This window comes from Colletotrichum aenigma (genome assembly GCF_013390185.1).
Source record: "Colletotrichum aenigma strain Cg56 chromosome Unknown KSG_Cg56_contig06, whole genome shotgun sequence".
Lineage (NCBI taxonomy): Eukaryota > Fungi > Ascomycota > Sordariomycetes > Glomerellales > Glomerellaceae > Colletotrichum > Colletotrichum aenigma.
Window position 1 is genome coordinate 1,553,993 of NW_023500912.1, and position 23,957 is coordinate 1,577,949.

A 23,957-nucleotide genomic window follows, 5' to 3' on the forward strand; every position below is an offset into this window, starting at 1 on the left:
GCTTCGCACTCCTCCCGCTGGCCCTCCCACCCCCCTCCCCCCCGTCCACCATCTCTCCCGTCGAGGCTTTCAGTGTCGTCGTCGTCCTTCCCCCATGTCCACGACTCCGTCCGCCCCCCCCCCCCCCCCCCCTCTCGCTCACTTTTGCTCGCACTTACGCATACGCAGCACGCAGCGCAGTCACGCTGTGGCAGTACCAATTAGAGTCTCCCGTCAACTGCTGCGTACGCTCTTTATTCAGTCCCCCCTGGGCCCTGGCTCGTTATCCACTCTCACTCCCCCCAATTGCACCCTCCTCTCCGCCCGCTACCAACCCTTTCAACACCCCCATCCCCCCCATCTCATCCCTTCCTTTCAACACCGCACTTCGTCGCCCTACGAAAACCCGATTTCGATTTCTACCGAACGACAAGCACCCGATCCTGTTCTTCGAGATCACCTCTCGCGAGACCGGTCACGATCGCTTCGACTTCGACTTCGACTCCGGTGCCCGCCAGCCACACAAAGACGGCCATCGCCTCTCCGACCGACCGATCAAAAGTCGCCAATTTCTGGGCTAGGACTACTCTCGAACGCTGCCGAGCCGGGACGCAACGAACTAGCACCACACTCGGACTCAAGAAGGAGGGAAACCAAACACCACAGCAAAAGGGAACAGCTCCAGCTTGACAGTGGCATTCGATTCCGACGACGTTACGAATCATTCACACGACGACCGTGGCCTCTTCGCCGGCGATTCCCACCACATCCACTCTTTTAGCCAACTCACTCGCCGCCCTGATCTGACACCACCCAATCCGTCTTTGACGACCTTTTGGGAGAGTTCTGTCGAAGACTCTCCTCTATCCAATCCCCCCTTCGACACTCTCGACATTCACTCTTCCCTACCACCGACGACAACTTCAAAATGGCTGGAAACGGATACCCGCCTGGCCCGCCCAACGGCAACGGCGAGGACTACGGCGAGGAGTGGGCTCGGGATTTGAGGGTAAAGTTCGAGTCTCTCCTCCGCGACAAGCGAATGAACGACTTCCGCTCTTCTCGTCAAGGCACTCCCCAGCCTAGAGAATCTGCGAGCAGCGCCAACCTCCGAGGTCTCGCTTCTCCCGGCAGACCCTCAACTTCCCACAGCAACACTGGATCCATGACACCAACACCACCTGCTTACTCTTCCATCCGCCATCTCCCTATCGTCCCTACTCCTCCCGCCGCTGGCGACCGCGATTCTCAAAAATTCCGCAACCTCCTCATCAGCCTGTCTCTGACCCCTACCAAGTACGAGAACCCCGGTTTGTTGGATGAGGCCCTGCAGTGCATACCGCTCGATCGGATCTACGGTGAAGCCGAGGAGGAGTGCCAAGTAATGCAGGCCGAGGCCATGAGTATGGGTGATGGACGTAAGGCTACCTGGGGTTACCAAGACTGCGTTATCCGGGCACTTCTGAGGTAAGTTGATTCACACGGATCCATCCGTTCTGTTCTAATTCCTTGCCAGATGGTTCAAGCGATCATTCTTCACATGGGTCAACAACCCCCCTTGCCCCGTCTGCATGTCGCCTACTATCGCCCAAGGCATGACTGCGCCGACACCCGATGAGAGTGCCTGCGGCGCACTCCGAGTCGAACTCTACCGCTGCTCTGCTGGCGAATGCGGTGCTTACGAACGCTTCCCGAGGTACGGTGATGTGTGGAGGTTACTGCAGACCCGCCGCGGCCGTGTCGGCGAGTGGGCCAACTGCTTTAGCATGCTCTGCCGTGCCGTCGGAGGCAGAGTCCGCTGGGTATGGAACGCCGAGGATCACGTCTGGACCGAGGTCTACTCGGAGCACCAGAAGCGATGGGTTCACGTCGACGCCTGCGAGGAAGCCTGGGACAACCCGAGACTCTACACCGACGGATGGGGCAAGAAGATGTCCTACTGCATCGCCTTTTCAATCGACGGTGCCACCGATGTCACCAGACGCTACGTCCGCAAGACCGAACACGCCTCTGAGAGGAACAGGTGCCCCGAGGAAGTCCTTCTTTATATCCTGCAAGAGATCAGGAATATCCGCCGCCAGAACATGGGCAAGGATGAGCGATTCAGACTCGAGAAGGAGGACAGCAGGGAAGATCGCGAGCTCCGTGGATACGTCATCAAGTCCATCGCCCAGGCCGTCACCGACCTCGTTCCGGGCATGCCCAGCCCTTCAACCAATGTCCCTGTCGCGCAGCCTCAGCAGAGGCGCGAGGACACCAAGCTTCCCGCTGAGCAACCTGGTCGCCAGACGACTGGATCCGCCGAGTACCTTGCGGCCCAAGCCCGCGCGAGGAATAACCAGTTCCCCCCGCACAACCCGAACCAACACCACTGAAGTGTCAGCTCTATTTTCTGCGAAGACTACTTGATCCACTGGCGGCTGAACCCGACCAACGTCTCGCCGACCTGAGGCCAATTCTTCTGTGACCTGGCAATATCCGCTACATTTTTTCAAGATACCCAGCGGGTGCCTGGTCCTTCACCTCTCGGCCTCATGGTCGTCCGCCGTTCGCCCACGATGGTGAGCGGCGCGTTGCACGACTGTGCATTACCAACAATCAGGACAATGATAATATTTTCTATGTCTAATCTACCTAAATTCGATACATCGAAAAAAACGCATTATAGACCGGCGCTCCGTGCCTACGTACCAAACCACAACGCCTCCGTCGAACCTCCACTGTCACTTTCAACCTATCGATACCCCCTGGGTCTCTCGGGTTCGGATTACGGACTGTATCTACTACCAAATCATTTACTTGTTTCACTTCTTTTTTTCTTTGTTCAAAAATTCACTTGGATGTTCGCTGGAAGCTGGCGGCACAAGGCGCAACCATGGGAAAGGCAGGGCTTGCCTGGTCATTTTATATACAACCAACCCCGCGCGTCACGGGGTCAGAGGGAAGGCGAGAGAGCCGGCGATCGGGAGTTGGAGCCGCGGACAGTACTGGCTCGCCCAAATAACGACGCCGAGCTCCTCCTGGGGGGGTGTTCAGGGAGCTACACGTGTGCTGGCTTGTCTTGCACCTTCGAATCTTTTGCATGAGCGACGATGGGCACCAGATGGATTTTGTATCTGGCCGAATGGAGTTGATGAGTCGAAGAAGTTTAAAAAAAAAATTCTTTGTATTCTCCGCCTGCTCCATTGAGACGGGCGAGAAGATGGGAGGCTTCGGACCGCGAGCTTGAACAAGCCATGTCCGCAGGATTAGAAGCAAAAATCAAAAATCAACCCAACGTTTTCAACTGTTACATCATTGCACTGCACTATCTGGTGATGATTGAGTCAATTTGTCGGTGAGCAAACCGCTTGACGTGCTGACGATCTCCACTCCAGCTGTGCTGCGTCGGGGAGGGGGCGAGTGTGGATTCCATGTTTCGTTAGTCAGCGCGCAAAACGAGCCAAGACGGGTTTGAAGCTCAGAAGGCGACGGAAAGGCGCCCCGGTTAATTCTTGTTTTCATCCAATGTTTGATGCTCCGTGGACCGTGGCCGCCTTTGCCCGTTTATTCTTGGGATTAGGACGTCTTGGCCGGCTGCTGCTGTTGGCTCGCTTGGCGCGGGTGCCCTCCTGGTTTAGGGATCTTCTTGGTTTCTCAAATAGCTGCGACGGTTTTGGTGGTCTTTTTTTTGCTGCGTGCCGTGCAGGTGAGGAACGGCCGGGCTTGGCCGGGCGGAGGGGAGGGAGGGGTCTTGGCTGTGACGGCCCTACGTGTTACCATGGGAGATGTGCAGCAAGGTAATGGTGCACAACGTTGATAGACAGGAGGCTAGGTGATGTCTTGGCCTTGGAGATTCGGGGCAGGTTAATTGATGGGATTGCGCAAGCTCGGTGAGCATCATTTCATGTCGTGAGCAGGCGGTCTTGGCGGAGGCACGTGTTGTGGGAGGGATGGAGGGAGGTTTTCGATGGGCGCAGGGCTAGGAGATGAAAGGCGGGAATTGGGGATGAGGGCGTTGTTTCTTCGGTCAGGATGTAGTCAGCAGGGCGGGCAAGGAACTTAGGGAGGAGGACAGCCGCCGCCGCCGTTCGCCGGCGGAGGTACGTAGGCCAGTAAGGCAGAGGGAACTGCCCAAAATGCGACACAGATTGATGGAAAGTCGGCGCCGGATGGCGGCTTGGCAATCCGGCAGTGCAAAAGCTGCATATACACATATGCTGCTGCCATGTAAGAGAGAGTGTGTGTGTGTGGGGTATCGAGGGGAGGTTGTGTGTCTGAGGTTGTGGTTCGGATAGATTTCACAGGAGGTAGGTGTTCGTTCCTCTTGCTTTAACTATCTATCACCTTGAGAAGGTTTGGTTTAAAGTGTTGGACTAGTGGTGAGTGGCTTTATTGGCATGATTGGGGGGATGAACAGCCAAGCGTGAAGCTTGCGGTGGAAGCCGCGGTGGTGGTTTACGGCCAACGGCAATTTTGCACGGCTGGGAAAGGGAAAGGAACGCAGGCGCCGATGGTATTGAATTCCCGCGCGGATATCTCGATCTGTGTCACGTGTTATACTCGGATCCGAAACTTATTACAGAGAAAGAGCCGCCCCAGTCGGGATAATTCTGGACCTCGGGTTCGCAAACTTGTCCGAAGGAACAAAAAAAAAAAATACCACGCGGTTTCTGTGTCGATCATATGTTTTCTACCCTTTCCTCGACATTAAAGAGAAAAAAAAAGGAAAGGGAGCCAGCCCACTGACCAGACGGGAGTACTCAATGGGGAAAGGGAGGATGACGAGGAACTGGGTCGGAATGTGGGGGATACTGGAGCTGGGGGACCTTTTTTCTTCCCTCGGGGTGGAGCTTTGCAGCGTGGTTTGCCGAACGGGAGATGCGCTAGCTGGAGCTGGGTTTCCAATGTGGCTTGTGTGCTTGTCTATCCGTGGCGTTTTGGCAAACCAAAACCCAAGAGTGTGGTACAGTAAAATGAAGGGGCCGGGGTGGTGGTCGTGATGTGGGTTCATACGCGCGCGCGCGCGCGCCCGCGCGTGTTCTCTCCCTCTCTCTCTCTCGGTGATGGCACGGGTAGGTAGGTAGACGTGTATGTGCCAGGATGGAAGAGAAAATGGGGTTGGTCCGATGTTAGATCGTTCGGTTGATGGTGCAATCAGGTACCCGAGACCAAAACCTACACTAGACTAAGAAAAAAGTGTGTAAGGTTGTATTCTCCTTGCCCCCGTCACGCCTATTCCCAAATACGAAGCCTGGCCCGGGAAGGGGGGGGGGGGGGGGGAATGAGGATGTGCTGGATGTGGTTACGTGGTTGATGGCGTTAACGCAGAGAGGGCGTAAGACGGGCACACATTTGAAGCTTGTCGGGGTTAAGCTTTCTATGGGGCTTTTGCGAAGTTGTTCCTGGGTGTCTGGCGTTTTGGCGTTTCTCGGCTGGGGGTTAGGGTTGATGAGGATGGGCAGAAGAAAGGGGTGCGCTGTGGATGTCAGAGTTTCTGTCTTTCGGGGACCTCCACAGGTGGGCTCTGATCGTACGAATAGAGAGGATGGTGTTCGTCATCTTTGTGCGGGTATTTTCAGCGAGGTTTTGGCCTTGGTGTTGTGTTGGTTGAAAGGTGCGTTTGTCTCTTGTAACTTACATATTTTCCTCAGATCGTGTGATTCGAGCAGCATTACACATTAAATGTACGCGTACCATGTATTCGGTGTTTCCGGATTGACTTAATCAATGATTACTTAGTATTAGAACCCGGTATCATATATTACGTCCTTGCTGCAATCGATAGCTATTCCATCTTGGTTCGCTGTCACGGTGTTTCCGTATGCAATATTCACTGGAATTAATTTGCATTGTTAAAAATCCTTGTTGGGATTTGCTCTCTCTTAATGATTTCTTTTCTTTCCAAGTCACTGTGTCAGATCATTATGACTGCAGCATGTTGTATTCACAAATATTTTCGGAACCGATCTTTAAATTGACGAGTTGCTCTCAGTGCTGTGGCCTTGCGTGGTTCACATTATATGCGGTTAGGACGTTGGTAACGCAAAGTGACACATTATCACAGTGCCATCTCACATATGTTAGTATCAGGTAATCCATCAGTACCATTCTCCTCAACTCTGCGACCAGTTCAGTCACGATGGTGACACAGTTCAAAAAACAGGTATTTCTGACGGACTGCTTGCTGAACCTCCCACATGTCAAGTACAGACCATAGTGTGCTCCTTAGTCCTGTTATGAAGCTGCCGCCGTCAAAAACTCGCAGATGATCCAATTACAAAATATGAAAGAGGAGCATACTGTAGCCTGGTGCTTGGTCCCGACTTTTATATCACTGCCATCGGCCTTGCACGGCCGTAGATGTCCGCCGGGCCGCTGACAGATATGGGTCCCGCGGACTTTACACGGCCGGGCCGGGGAGATAGGAATCGGCCCCGGTCACCGTTCACCCAGATGAACCAATGGCATCTCACTCAATGGTCAAGCCAGTCTGGGCATCACCGCGGACCTCACTTCTATAGCTCCATTCTCAGAACAGCCGAGTCTCTCGTAGTTAGCTCGGGTCGGTTTCGGTCCCCGACAACTAAATCATGGGACGATCCGGTGGTCTCAGCAACGCAGATCACTCAATGCAATGAGATGGCAAAAAGGCATGTGCAGAGGGAAACAGACAGGCAGAGTTGCCGTTAGACTCTGCCGAATCCCGTCATCCATAATCCAAAACTCGGTGGGAGCCGTCACACTCGGGCAAGAAAATCGCAAGTTCTGACCGATGTAGTGTAGCTTGGCACCATGTGTCCCCACGGGGCTAGCCGCCGCCGGCGGGGAGTGTGGGGTCCCGGCATGTCCACCACAGCATGCAACGCGGGGAGTACCCGCGGCGGTGCCTTCGCCCAGAAAAATGCCCGTACCCCGGACTGTGAGAACAACGACTCAAAAGGGAGGCGAATACTTTAAAAAGCTAGACTTTCTCTCCTCCACGGAATCAAACCTAAGAAGACGCTCCCTCAAGACACAGGCAAAGCCAGCACAACCGACCACCCCCCGGATGTTGATAAGGAGCTTTGGACACCTTCCAGTCTTTCCCACCCACACCTCGTCGCTTTTCCGCTCTCGCTCTCGTTACGTTGCGTTGCGATAGCTGCCAATTTCGTATCGCTGCAGCACCGATTTCCGCTCACATCAGAAAAAAATGGCCGGCCACTTCCGTGCTTCGTTGGCGGCTGCCACGGCCCCACCCTCCAAATCCTTCCCCGACCGGCCCCAGTTCTCGGGCTTCATGAAGCCGTGCCGGTTCGAGGGCGAGGTCCGCAACCTCGAGATTGCCGGGACTGTGCCAACCGAGCTGGACGGCACTTTCTACCGCGTCATGCCGGATCCGCAGTTTCCTCCCTTTATTGATAATGATCCTGTAAGCTTGAATGAACAATGAACAAAATTTCCTTCAATTTTAACTGGCTGGTATTGTTGCTAACCTGTTGTTTTATTTTGTGTAGTGGTTTAATGGCGACGGAAATGTGTCAGCTTTCAGCTTCCACAACGGCAACGTTGATTTCCAGCAAAAATACGTCAGAACGGAGAAATTCGTTCGAGAACGAGAAGCAAACCGAGCGCTGGCAGGTACTTATCAACTCCTCGCCTGATTGCATCTTCACTTATATGGCCTGAATACACTAACACCAACTGCTCATAGGAAAATACCGCAACAAATACACCGACGCAGTAGAGTTCAAAGTTCGCACAACGGCCAACACCAACATCTACTACTTCAACAAATCTCTCCTCGCCATCAAAGAGGACGCCGCACCCTATCTCATGGACCCCGTCACCCTCGAGACCAAAGGCCCGTGCGACTTTGACGGCCAGCTGCCCAGCCTGACTTTCACTGCGCACCCCAAGCTGGACCCTGTCACGGGCGAGCTCGTGTGCTTTGGGTATGAGGCCAAGGGTGACGGAACGCCCGACGTGTGTTACTTCAGTATTGACGCAGATGGGAAGTTCAACCAGACAGTGTGGCTGATAGCGCCGGTGGTTGGGATGATTCATGACTTTGCGGTGACGGATAACTGGGTATGTCGAAGTTAACCGGGTCCTCATCACTTTGCTAATTATATTCGCAGGTTCTATTTCCTATGATACCTCAGATATGCGACATCGAGAGACTAAAAGCCGGAGGTGAGCACTGGCAATGGGACTCGAACGTCCCCATCTACATTGGCGTCCTGCCCCGACGCGGAGCCAAAGGCAGTGATGTCAAGGTAAGCACGAATCACTCTGATACCTGCCACTTAACAGACTGACTGACGACTTTCCAGTGGTTCCGCGCACCAAATGCCTTCCCAGGCCACACCACAAACGCCTACGAAACCCCCGCCGGCAAAATCGTCTTCGACCTCCCCCTCACCGACAAGAACGTCTTCTTCTGGTGGCCCGACGCCGAGGGCAACGCTCCGGACCCGCACGACATCCACGCCGAGTACGTCCGCTTCGAGTTCGATCCCACGGCCACGGAGCACTCGCTCGACCTGCCGAAGCCGACGGTGATCCTCAAGCACGACATGGAGTTCCCGCGCATCGACGACCGCTTCGCGACCAAGGCCCACCGGCACAGCTGGTTCGACATGATGGACCCGTCGCTTGGGACCGACTTTGCGGCCATCATGCCCGTGCTCGGCGGCGGACACCCGCTGTACAACGCGCTGGGCCACTTGGATCACGAGACGGGGAAGTTGGAGGTGTATTATCCTGGGTCTACGCACATGGTTCAGGAGCCGGTGTTTGTGCCGAGGGGGGAGGATGCGGCTGAGGGAGATGGGTTTCTGGTGGTGCTGGTCAATAATTACAAGACCATGTCTAGTGAGTTGCACGTTATTGATACGCGGAAGTTCACGGAGGCGGCGGCAGTGGTTAAAGTGCCCATGAGGCTGAGAGCAGGGCTTCATGGGAACTGGGTCGATGCGAAGGAATTGAGGTAAAGACTGTCTAGGTCTAAATGAGGGTTGTTCGAGATGGTGGCTGTGTTAAAATGCATGAGAAATCCACCACGATAGCGTAAGCCATACACACGGCTTGTTTTACTAATTCTATCGTATTGGAAAATTCCCCATCCCATCGGACACCATCCCGAGGTCAAATATTGACAGTAGATCCAATAGGCCCGAAGCGGATGTTGGACCACGCGATCTTGCTACACCAGGATTAGTCAAACCCTCCAGTAGGCACGAACGATTCTTACGCTTTGGACCAACCCCACTGCACGTCCAAGTCATTCGGGTTATTCTCCTGCCATGGACAAGGACCCCGAGTTCCGCCAGGATCATTGCCTCTGTCGACGGGGTAGGTCGAATCGAGCCAAAGGTTCCAAGCATAGTACTGGACGATGCCACATCAGTTCAGTTCCAAACTCGAATTTTGGAAAGAAGGAAGAAGGCTTCGTACATCATCCTGGATGGACAAGGCCATCACCATAGGCCGGCGTAGGATGTCGTTCTGGCGGGCCACGCCTCCAAGAGCCTCAAATGTATCCGGCTCGCTGAACTGCCAGGTCTTGGCCCGGCAATAATCCTTACTCAACCCATTGACGTCAGGAAAGTTCGGCAGAGCTGGGGATGAAGCATCGATTCTCTTGCCATCCTGGATGAAGAACTTGGTGATCTTATCCTCCGCGAATTGAGTAACGACTCTGAAGAAACATCAGCTCAGACATATTTCTCAGTGAGAGAAGAGCACGAAGAGTTCGTACGTGAACTTCTTCGACGTATCCACGTCCCCTCCGATCCCGTAAAAGTCCGTGACACCAAGCCTGTATGGGTTATAATCGCAGCCGTCACTGTCGCACTGCCGCAGGCGTTCCTCGCCACAAGCTCCGTTTTCGCAAATGGCATAGGAGTTTATGCGGCTGCAAATCTTGGACGACGTCTGGAAAGCTCTGGAGTTGGAGTTCCTACGACGATGAGCCATGCCATACCACGAATCAAGGCACTCTTACCAGACATCAAACTCGGGACAGCATGCGCCGCGGTTGCCCTCGCCTCGGAGGGGATCCCAAGCGGACGGATGCCAGCCGTCAAAGTTGGCCTGGAAACACGTCAGTATTACCCATAGCTTTCACTGACAATGACCAGGAAGGACTCACCTCGCCACCAACGAATCTCCCCGATCTCGTACACGACGCATCACAATACCCCGTCCCATACCTCGCACCCGCCTTATTCCCCTCATATCTCTCCAGTCCTCCATCAGCGTCCATGGCCAAAAACGTCAACGCCCCATTCAACCCGCACGGCACCGTGCCCAAGTCAACATCGAACGCCAGCTCGTTCCCGAGCAGCGAGAACGTCTGATACTTATCCCCGCTCTCCTCCATCAGGAACACCCTAGAGTTTCGGCTCCTGCTGAAATCGATCGGCGTCTCGTACTGCTGGGACAGGGAGTCGCCGTTGGTAACAATACCATAGCCAGGATAGTAGGCACCGTCGACGGCACAGCGCTCGGTGCACGATTGCGTCGAGTTGCAGTAGTCCGTCTGCCACTCCTGGCGCTCGAAGCAGCTGTGCCAGTCGTCGACGACGTGGATCCAGCGGTATTCTGCGTCGATGGTGATCTCACCTTGGACTGTTTCGCAGGTGGAGCTGGTGCATTGCTTCCAGGAGAGCTTGGGATGGATCTCTTGCTGGAGGTCGCCCACCTTTTGCGCCTCGGCGAGAAGCGCCAGAGAATAGAGGATGAGCACTTGGCGCATGATTCAAGTGTGGTCAAGCTGGGTGGAAGACAAGGTCATGATGGGACCTTCGTATGGGAATACAATCAAGTTACGATCGTTGAGGCATTTATATGAATTGCCTTGACCTCGATCTCGGAGATCTCTCTATCCTGTGCCCCTTATGATAATCGCATGCTTCGCTGATCGGGGATCTAAAGGCCCGCACACATAGAATGAGCAATTCGAGTTTGTCAACATTGATCGGGCGCAGGTATTGATCATGTGCATTAGCTGATGACCAAGAAATGGCTTCTACGGAGGGAGTTCCTCCTTCTGGATGTTTTTGTGGTTGCCCTGCACCCAAGCACCAGGCTACAGATCTGATGGCTGCTGACGTGGGAGTCGGTCTAGTCCGAGTATGCCAAAGCCCGCCTGGTTTTGCATTCATCTGCTCCCTACGTATTGACTTGACAGGAGGCTGCATTCTTGGCAGAGGTCAAGGTTCGCCTCGTTTCAGAAAACCCACGCGTTTAACAAATTCCTTTAGAACACATGGCTCATCAGCATCAATGAAAACTGACTTCATCTGTTCAATACCTAGTACATACCTGCTGAACTTGTCATTAATGCGTTTCCAAGAACTCTCTTTCAGGTCGGCTCCCCAAGACCTTATAGCTTGGGTGGCATTTGGTAGTGAATGAAAGTGGGAGCAATGGCTTCTTGACAGCTCGTTTTGATAAATTTTGCGTTGATAAGTGTGACAGATATTTGAACATACAAACAATCCTCATTTATGTTTAAGGGGTGGACAGCTTACACCCTTTCACTTCTTTGGATAACGGAGTAGTAATGAGGCTTCATGTTCCCAGCCACTCGACTTCATCTCCTTGGGGCGGGTTTGAATCGCAGTGAATAATTGACCGCGCCACTCAGGGAGTAGACAGGGGGTGGGGTCGGAGAACAATGCAACCAGGTAGGAGTGGAACGCGAACCACTGGTGGCGAACAACCTGTCGCACGTCTGCTTGCTTACTCAACACTGAGAACGTGGCATTTCAGCTTAATCTAAGTATGCAAGTTTAAAAGTTTGGTTCTTGATATTCAATCATTGATGTGTTGTCGAGGGGCGAAGCAGTGGATTGCTTAACGGGTTAACTGAGAGCCACGCAACTAGATTGAATCAAACAGGGGCCTCTTTACTTGAGTCGCATTGCTTCCAACTCGACGATGCCATATGTTGAGCCAGAAGCTATGGTGTCTCATTTACGGCCTGGAATATGCTGGAGACTTCTGGCCCATGGTTGAAAAGCCAAAATGCAACATTTCTGGGAGTTGCAAGACGATTCCAACTCCTTCAACGAAGACGACGGGAGTAGAAAACGAAACCCCAAGGAGGTCTCTCGACATTCAATTGCAGGTTTTGTGGCATGATGCCTCTCACCCTTCATTTCTTACTCTGATCCTCAAGAATCAGGTGCAACGTCTTGGGGCTAGCGAACGAGTTCTCACAGCATATTCCCACGAATCTCAACTTGTACACCCTTAATGTTCTAATATACCTGCGAACGAATCATGGAGATAGCAGCAAGTGGGTTTGCCTTTGTCCAAGTTGGTGTGGGCGCCGGCAAGGCAATCGTCCAAGCCATCCAGCTGTGGGAGCAAGTCAAACAGGTCCCACGAGAACTCCAATCACGCATTCACAAGTTGAAACTATTCAAGCAGATAATCAGCCAGATCGAAGACGAGTTCGCGCGCCACCCCGACCTGCGCGCGCGCCCGACGGCCCAGCAGTGCCTCGAGCACGTCCGCAATGCCGAGGCAGCGCTCCTTGCGCACGTTGAGAAGATGAGCGCCTTAGTCCAGCGGCCGAAAAGTAAGCTGAAGCGCCATGTCAACTCGTTCAAGATCATCTCCCTCAAGAAGGAGGAGTTGGCGGCGCTCGAAAGCGAGCTTGCCTGGGCGATGGAGTTGATGCAGCTGGCGATTTCCATGTTTCACCTGTAAGCTTCGTGGTCTTCTGTGACGGCGCATCTGCTGATATGAGTGCGCAGGGTTAAAGCTGAGTTATCCGAAGAGATCATTGTCAACCAAACATCGAATCGCGTCAGAGAATATAGCATTGCTTGTCAAGAGGATGTGATACAGAAGACGGCGCAGGCTGTGGTCCAGATGATGAGAGCTGAGTCGTTGCCCATGATAGACGCAATGTCCTCCGGCACTGTAGTTTCTCACAAGGACGATAATTCCGGTCAAACGGAGAAGGGGCAAAAACGTCGTCATTGGCCGTCATATTTCGAAACCACATTATTTGGAAGATATACATTCCGCCGCTCACGAAACGACGAGGGATGGATCGCGTCCCTACAAATCCCCTGGTCTCAACGCGTCACAGAATTGCGCTGGACAGGATGGCAGTATCGCTTCCACTCTTACAACATTCGACCGAAGACCGCGCCTGTCTTTAAAGCTGCTGAGAAAGGGGACATCCGAGAGTTGACAAAACTCTTCAGAACGGGACAGGCCTCGCCCTTCGATAGGAACGAGGCGGGCCGCTCATTACTATACGTGCGTACTAAAATGAAATGTACTCGACGGGGTTGAAAGCTTACACGTACCCAGCTCGCCGCTAAAGAGGAGAGGCTGGAGGTCTGCGAAATGCTCATCAGAAAAGGTGTGCCTGCCGATGATGAGCGCGAGAAGCATGGCTAGTAAGTTGTTCGACTCATCAAACCAGTGAATCTTCTAATCCTGGAGCCAGCAATCCGATAGACGCCATAGTCGTCTCCCGTCAGAACTTCACCGGAGCAGATGACGAAAACCATGCATCCCTCGTCGCTCTATTCGAGTCGGCCGCATATACTTCAGACACTCTCACAGTCAAGCGCCTCTTCAACTTCGTGGCCGAGTTTTCCCAAAGCGACGACTTCCTCCGCGTGTACCAGTCCCAGTTCCTGCGGAACTACCAACGTCTCCCGATAAGAGACCGCGCAGAAGCCGTCCGCCTCGGCTCGTTTCTCGTCCGCGACGCGACGACGTACAGACGCTTGCTCAACCCCGCCACCAAGGCCGTCACGCCCGCGGACACACGCGAGTCTGTGAATGAGAAGCTCTCGCTGGTCCACTCTGCCGCGATAGCTTTGGGCAAGAGGCTCGCGGACGAGCTCCAGTACGACCCGAAGGCTTTCCGGGCGCGGTCGTACACGGATGCCTGGAGCGACGTCGTGATCGAGACGGTCGAGTCTGCGAATAGCAAAGACTTGCACGGCGTGGAGACGGTCGTGCCTTGGGACTGGTTCCGGGTGCCGGTTTGGAGAGGGACACCTCTGATGTCCCTACTGGGCGGCGCTTTGTGCCGCTTGGCGCCCGAGATCCCGATTTCGAAGTGGGATAGCGTTTTCCAGCGTGTTCTTGGACAGTGGCTGCAGGATTTACAAGAAGCGGGCGTGGACTTGTCAGAGTATGGGAAGGGCGAAGTGACGGCTCAGAAGCTGTGCCCAGAGATCAAAGGCGCATTCGACAGCGACGCGATCAACGCTTCTCGAGTTACAGTACGCAATGAGCTACAAGAGCCGAGCAAAGAGTCGTGGATGAACGCTGTCGACGCGGAGTTCGACCAGAGCGACAGGTACTGGATGCCCATTCGCATCATCGCTCTAGACTACGGCCCTCGCGTCAAAGATTGGAGTGTTCGATGGTTGGTAGAGTGGGAGGCTTTTGCGGGGGAGTTCTGGAGGACTGTGGAGGCGCCGAGAGTTACCATGCCTGGCAGTTGGATTGATTGAAGCCATTCGGTTCTTTCACTCGCTCTCTCATTATCTCTGGCCCAACAAAGATTTCCCCATATCTTCTGAGTTGACGGTCACAACCCTGGAAATTTAAGCGCTGCGGAGGGGCTTCGTCGGCGCTAAAACCGGGCCATCTCGGGGCAGGCCGGGCGGCTTTACCGGCCCCACTGGGTACCCCGCCATAGGTGGGCAGGAGCTCCCCCCGCGCATTCGTCATAGCCCGCCCTGATATGCTTCAAGCTCCCGCAGTGCGGGGCAAGGGGCAGATCAGGTCACTCAGCTGTCTGCTACTTCCCATGCTCTAGCTCTCTGGCAGCTGCACCCTTTTGCAAGCAACATTTCGTGGGTTTCTACGATCAATCTCTCACGCGCAGAGGTCTACTCTACCAAACTTCCATTCAACACGCAAACATGGCTTCCGGCAGCACACGTCGGCCTGGAAAACAGGGCGAATGGTACACCGGCGACCCGAACAGGCTGTCCAAGCAGCTCGACGGGTTCTTATCCGACGTCCCGGACCAGATTGACGGCGACGGCTTGCCTGTGCCCGGCGCCAGGGTCATCATCGCGCCGTAAGTCTCTTCCTTTCCCGTGCCAACTATTTCATCAAAACTGCCAGACGATTAACCCCGGGCATCTCGCCAGTCACGCGGGCTACTCCTACTCCGGCCCGACGGCAGCCTGGGCCTACAAGGCCCTCGACCTCTCCAAAGCCAAGCGCGTCTTCCTCCTCGGGCCCTCGCACACCTACTACCTCCGCGGGGTCGCCGTCACGACGTACAAGAACTACGGCACGCCCTGGGGCACGCTGCGCGTCGACGAGGCCGTCACCGCCGAGATCCGCGCCCGGGACGGCGTCGCCGACATGCCGGTCCGGAACGACGACAAGGAGCACTCGCTCGAGATGCACCTGCCCTACCTCTGGCTGCGCCTCGAGCAGACCTTCGGCTCGCCCGACAACTTCCCGCCCGTCGTCCCGATCCTCGTCGGCGACAACAACAAGGCCGAGGAGAAGGAGGTCGGGAAGTGGCTCGCGCCGTACCTCAAGGACGCCGAGAACGCGTTTATTGTCAGCTCGGACTTTTGTCATTGGGGCAGCCACTTTGATTACACGGTGTACTCGCCCGACGGCACGGTGGAGGGGATGAAGCGGCTGCGCGGGTACAGCGCGCCGGATGGGCCGCCGATCCACGAGACGATCAAGATGGTGGACGACCTCGCGATTGAGGCGATCAAGACGGGGAAGCATAGTAGTTTCTACGATAACTTGAAGCAGACGAAGAACACGGTCTGCGGGCGGCACCCGATCGGGGTGACGATGGCCGCGCTGGAGGAGCTCGGCGAGGGGCACCCGGTGTTCAAGTTTGTGCAGTACCAGCGGAGCAGCATGGTGACGGAGCCGAGCGACTCGAGCGTGAGTTATGTCTCGGCGTACGCTGTGGTATGAGGGCTGGGGAGTATCGCGAGAAGGCTTGCTGAGTAATAAGGAGTTTACTGGTTATGGTGTTCAATAGGTTGGGAAGGGGATGGTTCAGGCGTGTGTGGCATGAAGGAGTTTTCTGAGGTGGCTTAGACACGGGTTTCAAACCGACGATATGGCAGGGAGAGCATGACACGCAGAGGAGTTGAAGAGACAAGCTTTTGGTCGCTGTGTAATGCGATGGTGGGGTTTGTGTGCTCATGCAGCATCTAGTTCTTTCAGAACAGACAAGAGAGATTGAGAGAGTTTCTCCGGATTCTTGTTAATCGGTAACATGTCTTCTCGTGTTCGACAACTCGAGCTCGCCAGAGCTTTTCAGCCGAGTTTGTGAGCGCAAACCAGTTCCGAGAGCACGGTAGCGTCAGACCACCGAAGCAGCCTCAGCTTTCCATACCGCAGACATACTTCACAACTTGGTAGGCACGTGGTCTCGCAATCCGTCGAGCAAAACCACTGACGACATTTCGTCCCAAAGTCACCACAGAGTTCAAAGACACCACGACCGTCGCACACGGCCCAAAAGAGACGAAAGGCCAGATCTGGCGTGGTATAAGTAAAACGGCCGCCGCCCGGCTCGCATGAACACGACGGCGCCGCTCGGATCTGATCTTATTCAAGCCGATATTCCGTACTATGCAGCCGGGGAAGGGGGAAGGGCCGTTGGCTGTCCCGTTCGGGATGACGAAGCAGCTCAGATCTTTTCACGGGTGTGGGAGGGGAGGTCCTGGTGGGTGAATGCTGCACAGCCCTATGGAACCCGTCGTTGCCTTTCCTCCCTGCGCCAAGGGATGGAGGGGGGATGTGGTGTAGTCAGCAGCGGTCTTGGGTAGTTGGCAGGGCTACGCATTGCGGGTTTTGTCTGGGTATTCTTGGGATACTTTGTGGAAAGGTGAGGAGCAACGGAACGTGTGATCAAAAGCTTCATCGAGGAAGTTGAGGAGATGGGAAGGCAGACTTGCTTCCCCCTCCTCGGAGATACTGGCGTACCCCGCGCGTCGTGGCGATGCCAACGCCGACAGCGAACAAGATTTCTTCTTTTTTCTTTTCCCTTTTCTGAGAAGAATGCTCAGCATTGACTTTGGCGCAACGAGTGTCCAAATGGGATATTCCCAGTCCTCTGAAGAGGGCACAATTCAGAGTTCTTGGGGCCAAGGATCTGGACCGCCGCTTGAGGCCGGACTGCAGCGGATTCATGGTGCACTCTCCAAGGGAGCACCCAGTAGGAAGTGCTTCGTCCCGGCGGAAGGCGCAGGTGTGAGGCGGGATTGGTAGCCGGCCGGTCGATGTAAATGGGACGGTGTGGAAGGCTGTGTGTCCGTAGGGTGGAAAAACTCCGTAGGACTTTGTATTGATGTCCTTGGCGAGCTGAGCTTGTTAACCCGCGCCTCTTCGTGCGGCTGTGGATTTGATGGGAAGCTCCATAGTAAGCAAAGCTGTCAGGCACCTGCGTTTGCACGTACGGATACACCCCCGGAATGGCGGGGATCAACTTCATCGGCGACGGGGCTGAGAACTAGCTGGTCGGGTGGGCTTTAGCCGTTCGCGGGCAAGTTCGAACCCGCCCAGCCTGCTGACGATGGGGACCGATGAGCTTACGGCTTGCAGCAGACCGAGTCTAAAAGTAGGCGAAGGAAGGTGAGCAGCCGGGGGTGTTTTTTCTGTGGTGTTCCTGACGTCGGGGTTCTTCTTGGGAGCTTCTGGCTACATCATCATTGCTTCCCGGGCGGAAGAAATATTGGATAACGGATGATGGGGAAACTCCAGAGTTTCCCGCACCTTTTTTCGGAGAAGCTGATGGCCAGCTTGGCTTGAAGTCTTGGGTGAGGGTGAGGCTAAGCTCAGCTGTACAGACAGACACATGTCCACGGAGACGGACGGAACTTTGGGGGGGCGCTGGAGGGGTGAGGTGAAGCGAGGGGGGGAGACAACACATGCAGATGGCAAGCCTCTTTCTTTTTCTTCTTCTTCGTGTAGCCTTAGCTCTTTTGGTGGTTTTCCGAGACCGTAAGCTGAAGAGCGGGGTGTGATGGTAGGTGTAGGAAGCTGCCGCTGCTGCAGTCTGCTGCAGCACAGTGGCAGGAAGGATTCTCTTGACTGGATTGTGTTAATTTGGGTTGGGTCTTTTTGTTCCGTTCTGGCCCAGCCTGATTTTCCTTTTCCTTCTTTGGGGGGAGGAGGAGCTGTAGATGAGATGGTGTGTGTGGATGGTTTAAGAGGCGGCGTTCCCATTTTCTGGATTGCTGACGGGGCCTTCTTGGTTTTTATTCCTTTTCCCAATTTTTCCCTCGAAGTGTTTCTCCATCACCCAGTCTTCAATTCCAGCATCACCACTGCCCCCGGTTTCTTGGTGTTGCTTGTTTTCTGGGGCCCGCCCACCGCTCGAAACACACAGTCACCACCATTCGACAGTCATTGGAAAAGCAAAAAAAAAGGTCCAATCAACCGATTGGAAAAGCAAAAAAGCCAACGTCTCAGAGATAGGTGAAGGTGGTTGATTCGACTCGCTCACAACGACCGTCGTGGGCATTGATCGACCCGACCCGTCCACACACACACCACCGAAGGCATTGAAGCCAGGCATCACCACTGCGGGCCAACACGAACACGCAGTGCACCACCATCCGCACGCCAGCAGCGCAGGAAACAAAAAGGAATCCAGCGAAACGAACCAGTATTGTCAGGAGACCTGATTGGACAGCAATCTGCGTGCGTGAGTTTCAACGGCACCCTCAGCAGCGGCTTTTCGTTGGCCGGTAAAAAAAGACGCTGCGACGCAGAAGCGGCCAGACGGGACGCGATTCGATTCGCTCACGACTTGGGCCGTCGACGACATCCCTGCAGCAGCAGGCTCAAAGTTGCCTCCTCCCTCCGCCATTGCCCATCGATAGTTTGCCGGCGCAGTGTCGTCACGAGACCGCTCGAAGCCGCAAGTTCAGCAACCTTTGGCAGGCTGTGCATTGGTTCAATCAGCACCTCAGCAGCGTTAGCCTTCTGGAGTCTCTGGGTTTTGCATTTGCACACTTGGCACGAACGGTCAGTCAGCGAGCAATACAGTCAGGAAAGCAAGCAAAAGCAAGCAGCTTAGGCATAACGGAGCACCAAAAGCCAAAAGTTGCACAGGCCTCACCTCATTCTTTAACAGAGAAAAGGAGGGGGAAATTCAGTCAGCAACCGTCGCCCGACGTCACCAGTAATCGCCTTTTTTGGGGTTGGCGCATTAACTGATCGGGCCCTCGTCCTCGCATCTCCCGCGCGGCGCCTCAAGTTTATTCGCTTCGGGCGTGTTACACCACACCCGAAAGAGAGCAGCGACTCGACGAAGTAACAACTCGCGGAAGGTAGTCCAAGTAGGGGAGTCCAAGCTTCAGGGTCCATTCATCGCCCCGCCCGCCGACCAATCAGAGGCGCTGCAATTGCCCTGAGTCGAGACACCACCCACTGGGAGTCTGGGACCGTCCTCGCTCTTGGGAGGAGTTCCTGCACGCAGCACGCAGCACGCATCCGCGCCCCTTTCTCTTGCGTGTGTTGCATTGCCCCTGTCACTGTCACCACTTTGGACCTTGGTAGGTGCCAAGTATCTCGAACCATCAAAAGTTACTCGACCACGAATAAGTACATACTCAGGACAACACAACATACAACAAACTACAGCATACTGCAGCAGTCTTACTCACGACGACGGCCATCAGTAAGAAAAGGACGACGACGAAATACGAACAAAAATAAACCAGCCCTCTGCAACGGCTGCCTCTCATAATCAACACGGACCCTCCATCATCTCTCGCTACCTAAACGGCGATCATTCCGCAGCCAGGGCCCCCCCCCCCCCCCCTTCCCAGCAGCTGCTCACAGACAATTCGAATTTCTGCTACAAAGAAGCGCCTCAAGCCACACCTCCCGCGCACCAGCACTGAACCCAGCAGCAACAGCCAAGCAGCAAGCAGCAGCAGCAGCAGCAGTGCACTACCATCAGTCAATCAATCAATCCAACGTGGAATCTAATCCAAAGGTGGCCCGGCCCATTCGCACCTCCTCGCCTCGTCTCGCTTCGTCCCCTGAACAATCCACATCCACCCAGACAGAGAGAAAGAGAGCCACCCCCGGCCCAGCGTCGCTTTCCCTGTCTCCTGGTTCCTCTCTGTTTTATCCACATCCACCACCGAAAAGAGACACCAAGACCTTTTCTCGTCTTCTCATCGCTGTCGCTGCCGTTACGCTGTCACTCTTGGACACTGCAACATTCCATCTGTCGACAAAATCCGTCTCATCTCCCTCCTTGGAAACAGCCCATTCTGCCCGTACTCAATTGCTTCTACCACCTACCTCATCGATACTGCCTGCCTGTCAACCGATCTACGTACCAAAGAAATAAAACACAAAGACAAAAAAGGCATTGATCGATCCAGCTTCTCTCCTTTGCGTCGCGCGACCGACGACACCTCGAGACTGCGAGAAATCAATCCTCTTTGAAAAATCGCCCCGTCGTCGCGCAAGGAAGAAGCCTACGCGCTTCGCAGAAGCAGCCATGAGTGTCAGTGTTTCACCCCAACCCTCGCACTTCCGGCGTTTCGACCGCCGCCCTGTTCCTGTTCTCTCCCAGTCCCTTTGCACCCATTGCACCCATTGCACCCACTGCCCTGCCCTACCGACGTTGCATTGCGTCGTGCCTTTCTCTGCCATTGGCCTGACTCTCTGTGTGTCGCGCTGTGCCAAACCCCCCAGAGCCACAAGGCACATGTTCTGGCCTTTCTTCCCCCCTTCTCGAAGTCGAATGTCCTCCACCCGGCCGCTCCCTTTTCCGCAATCGCAACCCAACCCAAACCCCCCCCAAGCACAATCATTTTGACTTTGGATCGATCACCAACCTTTTTCTGCACATCATTCATTCTTGCTTCAGCCTGGTTGCGTTGCATTTGTATGGTGTTGCTTGCTTTTTACCACTCTACCGCCTTTCTCTCGACCTCACCTCCCTACCTCTCCTAATCCAGTCCTCCACCGGTGTCCGAAGCCGAAACTAACATCATGGCACAGTACGGGTACGTTTCTCTGTCTTCAGGAGCCGACGGCGCCCACGACGACGAATACGACCTCTCCCGCGGTAGACTAACAGACTCAACTAATGACAGATACGGTGGTCGTCAAAACCCCTTTGACCAGCGCGATGACTCCCCTTCAGGAGGCGGAGGCTACGGCGCCCCCATGAGAGGCCCTCCCCAGCAGTCTTTCGGCTCAGGGCCGTCTCCCTACGGAGGATCCAGATATAACAACGGACCACAAATGGGTAGGGACCAATACGGTATGCTCCAAGACCGCGACGGTCGTCCTCGCTCGCATCGCTCACACGCGTCCCTCGCAGGAACGAACGTCGAGATGGAATCCCTCGCCCAAAACGCCGGCGGCTTCGGCCAGTCCTCCGACCCTAACGCGATCCTGAACGAGTGCCGATCCATCGACCAAGGCATCGACCAGATCGAGCAGAACCTCAACCAGCTCCGCATGCTGCAAGAGCGAACACTCACCGACGCAGATACCTCCGCGAACTCCGCCACCGCCCGCCAGCTCGACGCCCTCTCCTCCGAGACGATGACCCAGTACCGCTCCCTCACAGACCGCGTCCGCCAGGTCAAGTCCACTCCCGAAGGCCAGACGCCCAAGAACTCGCCGCAGGTCGGCCGCGTCGACCGCCGCCTGAAGGGCGCCATCCAGCAGTACCAGCAGGTCGAGTCGCAGTTCCGCAAGCGCACCCAGGACCAGATGGCCCGTCAGTACCGCATTGTGCGCCCCGACGCCGACGAGCGCGAGGTCCGTGAGGCTGTGGAGGATGCCGGTGCCGGTGCCCAGATTTTCCAGCAGGCCGTCATGCAGTCCGGTCGCCAACAGCAGGCCAACGCCGTGCTGTCTGCCGTCCAGGACCGCCAGGCTGCCCTGCAGAAGATTGAGCAGCAGATGGTCGAGCTGGCCCAGCTCTTCCAGGACATGGACGTCCTCGTCGTCCAGCAGGAGGCCGCCGTTACGCAGATCGAGCAGAAGGGCGAGGAGGTCGTCGAGAACCTCGACAAGGGTAACCAGGAGATTGGCGTGGCCGTCAACACCGCGCGCAAGACCCGCAAGAAGAAGTGGTGGTGCCTGGGCATCTGCGGTAAGTGCTCCAGCGAGGCTATGTTCCAATTTGCCACTAACTCAGCCCAGTCCTCATCATCGCCATTATCGCCGCCGTCGTCGCCATCTACTTCGCCGTCATCAAGCCCGGCCAGACCGCTGCCGCCCCCGCCGCCGGCAAGCGTTCACTCGAGCTCGGCTCCCTCCCCGCCTTCTCCAACAGCGTACCCGTCGACGTCAGCTCCGTCCATCCGCAAAAGATCAGCCGCATCATGCGCCGAATCGTCACACCAGGCGCCACGTGGAGCCCCGACGCCGTACAAGACGCCGCTGTCGTCCCCCGCGTTGGTGGAAAGTGGGACATGCCCGCCGTCCGCAACTAGACGTCAAACCCTGCCTCTCCGACACTGTACAAAATATACCTCCATACCACCTTTAACCGGCCGCCTCGAGGGGCCGCCATGTCTCCTTATCCCGTATAACCCGTCCCTCCGACTTGACGTCTGGATCGATTTCTCATAACCGTTTACCACCATAAGAGTTACTCGCCTTTTTATAGACGGACTGGATCAAAGGGAAGGCAAAACTTCTTTTTTACTTCTGCAGCAGTAAACACACATGCGTCTCTCTTCCGGCTTGGATGGAATAACAAAACCAAGGAAAGGGAAGAGAGCAGATGATGGGGGAAAGGATCCCGGGAAACCCAGGCCTTGGGGATTTTGATATTTTTCCCTGTGTGAGGAAGCAAAACAAAAGAAGGATTGTTTCGTATAGGGTGTTTCTTTGTATACCCACCCGTAACCAGACTTTCTTTTACTGTTTGCCATGTTGGACTTTTTTTTCTTGCTGTCTGTGAAAGTGCGTCGCGTCTTTTGGATTCAACATATTCCCTTCTATGAATGAGAGGGGGCATGGTAGCTGTTTTGGCGCGAAAATTCTTTGCTTTGTTGCATCCTGGGCGTTGGCATGTCGAGTAAATATAGTCTGGTTCCGAATTGACATTATTAATATGATTGAAGAGTCTTTGTTTTCAAGTGAAATGTCGTGAGATGACAGCCTGGAGAGGCCAGGATTTGGTATGTCTGGAGGTGAGTGGTGTCTGTGAGAGGCAAAGCAAGACGGATTGCGCCTGGGAAGCGAGGCCTTTGTGATGGCCCCCAAAGCATGAACTGGTTAGGTACCAGGGTAGGTTTGGGGTCTTTGGGGTGGAAGGCTTCTTTATAAAGAACGCGGAGTTCCAGAATGTTGGTTCTCTAACAATACACCTCCCCGAGCCAGTCTGGGCAATGGGCGTCCTGTAACCATGGCAAAAGGCCCTTTGTCGTATTTTGGCGCAGTGAGTGAATGGACTGATGGTTGGGGAGAAAAGGTGAGTTAGGTGAGGTGTTGGGGATTGTGATGGGTTCTGATGTCCGTCACGCGGGTTTGGAGGTTTGTGGGTATTTGGACGGATACGCGCGAAGTGTGGTTTTGAGAGGTGGGAGTTAGCTGAGGTGATGGCAGTGGATTCACAGTATTAACGGTGAGGTGTAAACAATGCAAAAGTACTGTTGCATTTGTGGCTCCTTGGAAAAGGAAAAACGCTTGCTGTTAAGGATGATGTTCTTTTGTGTTAGTTGCTCACTGCGCAGCATGTCCTCAGGCTAGTGTGAATCTATTTAAGGGGATCTTGATGGGGTTTGGAATTGTTTGATCGCGCAATGGGCGGCAGGGGGTTGCGACCGAATGCCTTCTTGGGGGTTCTAGGTGACGAAATGTGAGAGAAGTCTGGATGGGAGTCTCTTGGGTCTCTTGCGTGTGGGTATTAGTGGGTGGTTGGGGGCTTTGAGGACTGGTGTGTTTTTTGTCCCGCGCGATGGTCATTTCTGATAGTTTATTCACTGGGGGTATTCTTCGAGTCAGAGGTGGGGAGATTGTATTTCATAGAGCTT

At 54.8% G+C, this 23,957-nt stretch overlaps 6 protein-coding genes across 6 annotated transcripts; 5 read left to right on the top strand and 1 right to left on the bottom strand.

Moving 5' to 3' along the window:
* Positions 1–907: 907 nt before the first annotated feature.
* PNG1 lies at positions 908–2,354 on the top strand (the record flags this gene model as incomplete). Its single annotated transcript, XM_037324714.1, has 2 exons — positions 908–1,446; positions 1,496–2,354. 2 exons carry the CDS (start codon positions 908–910, stop codon positions 2,352–2,354), a joined length of 1,398 nt encoding a protein of 465 aa, XP_037176696.1.
* Positions 2,355–7,153: 4,799 nt separating this feature from the next.
* Positions 7,154–8,936, top strand: lsdB (Lignostilbene-alpha,beta-dioxygenase isozyme III; the record flags this gene model as incomplete). Its single annotated transcript, XM_037324715.1, has 5 exons — positions 7,154–7,372; positions 7,458–7,581; positions 7,655–8,031; positions 8,082–8,219; positions 8,277–8,936. 5 exons carry the CDS (start codon positions 7,154–7,156, stop codon positions 8,934–8,936), a joined length of 1,518 nt encoding a protein of 505 aa, XP_037176698.1.
* A 154-nt stretch (positions 8,937–9,090) lies between these two features.
* Positions 9,091–10,702, bottom strand: CBH-1-2 (Exoglucanase 1; the record flags this gene model as incomplete). Its single annotated transcript, XM_037324716.1, has 6 exons — positions 9,091–9,148; positions 9,197–9,333; positions 9,400–9,643; positions 9,704–9,904; positions 9,950–10,038; positions 10,097–10,702. The coding sequence occupies 6 exons, from the start codon at positions 10,700–10,702 to the stop codon at positions 9,091–9,093; spliced, it is 1,335 nt and encodes a 444-aa protein (XP_037176699.1).
* Positions 10,703–12,234: 1,532 nt separating this feature from the next.
* CGCA056_v009470 (uncharacterized protein) lies at positions 12,235–14,444 on the top strand (the record flags this gene model as incomplete). Its single annotated transcript, XM_037324717.1, has 4 exons — positions 12,235–12,662; positions 12,714–13,227; positions 13,282–13,370; positions 13,421–14,444. 4 exons carry the CDS (start codon positions 12,235–12,237, stop codon positions 14,442–14,444), a joined length of 2,055 nt encoding a protein of 684 aa, XP_037176527.1.
* A 414-nt stretch (positions 14,445–14,858) lies between these two features.
* Positions 14,859–15,894, top strand: CGCA056_v009471 (MEMO1 family protein; the record flags this gene model as incomplete). Its single annotated transcript, XM_037324718.1, has 2 exons — positions 14,859–15,019; positions 15,093–15,894. 2 exons carry the CDS (start codon positions 14,859–14,861, stop codon positions 15,892–15,894), a joined length of 963 nt encoding a protein of 320 aa, XP_037176526.1.
* Positions 15,895–20,949: 5,055 nt separating this feature from the next.
* SSO2 (Protein transport protein SSO2) lies at positions 20,950–22,409 on the top strand (the record flags this gene model as incomplete). The annotated part of the gene is made up of 3 exons (XM_037324719.1): positions 20,950–21,223; positions 21,284–22,066; positions 22,117–22,409. 3 exons carry the CDS (start codon positions 20,950–20,952, stop codon positions 22,407–22,409), a joined length of 1,350 nt encoding a protein of 449 aa, XP_037176529.1.
* Positions 22,410–23,957: the final 1,548 nt, after the last annotated feature.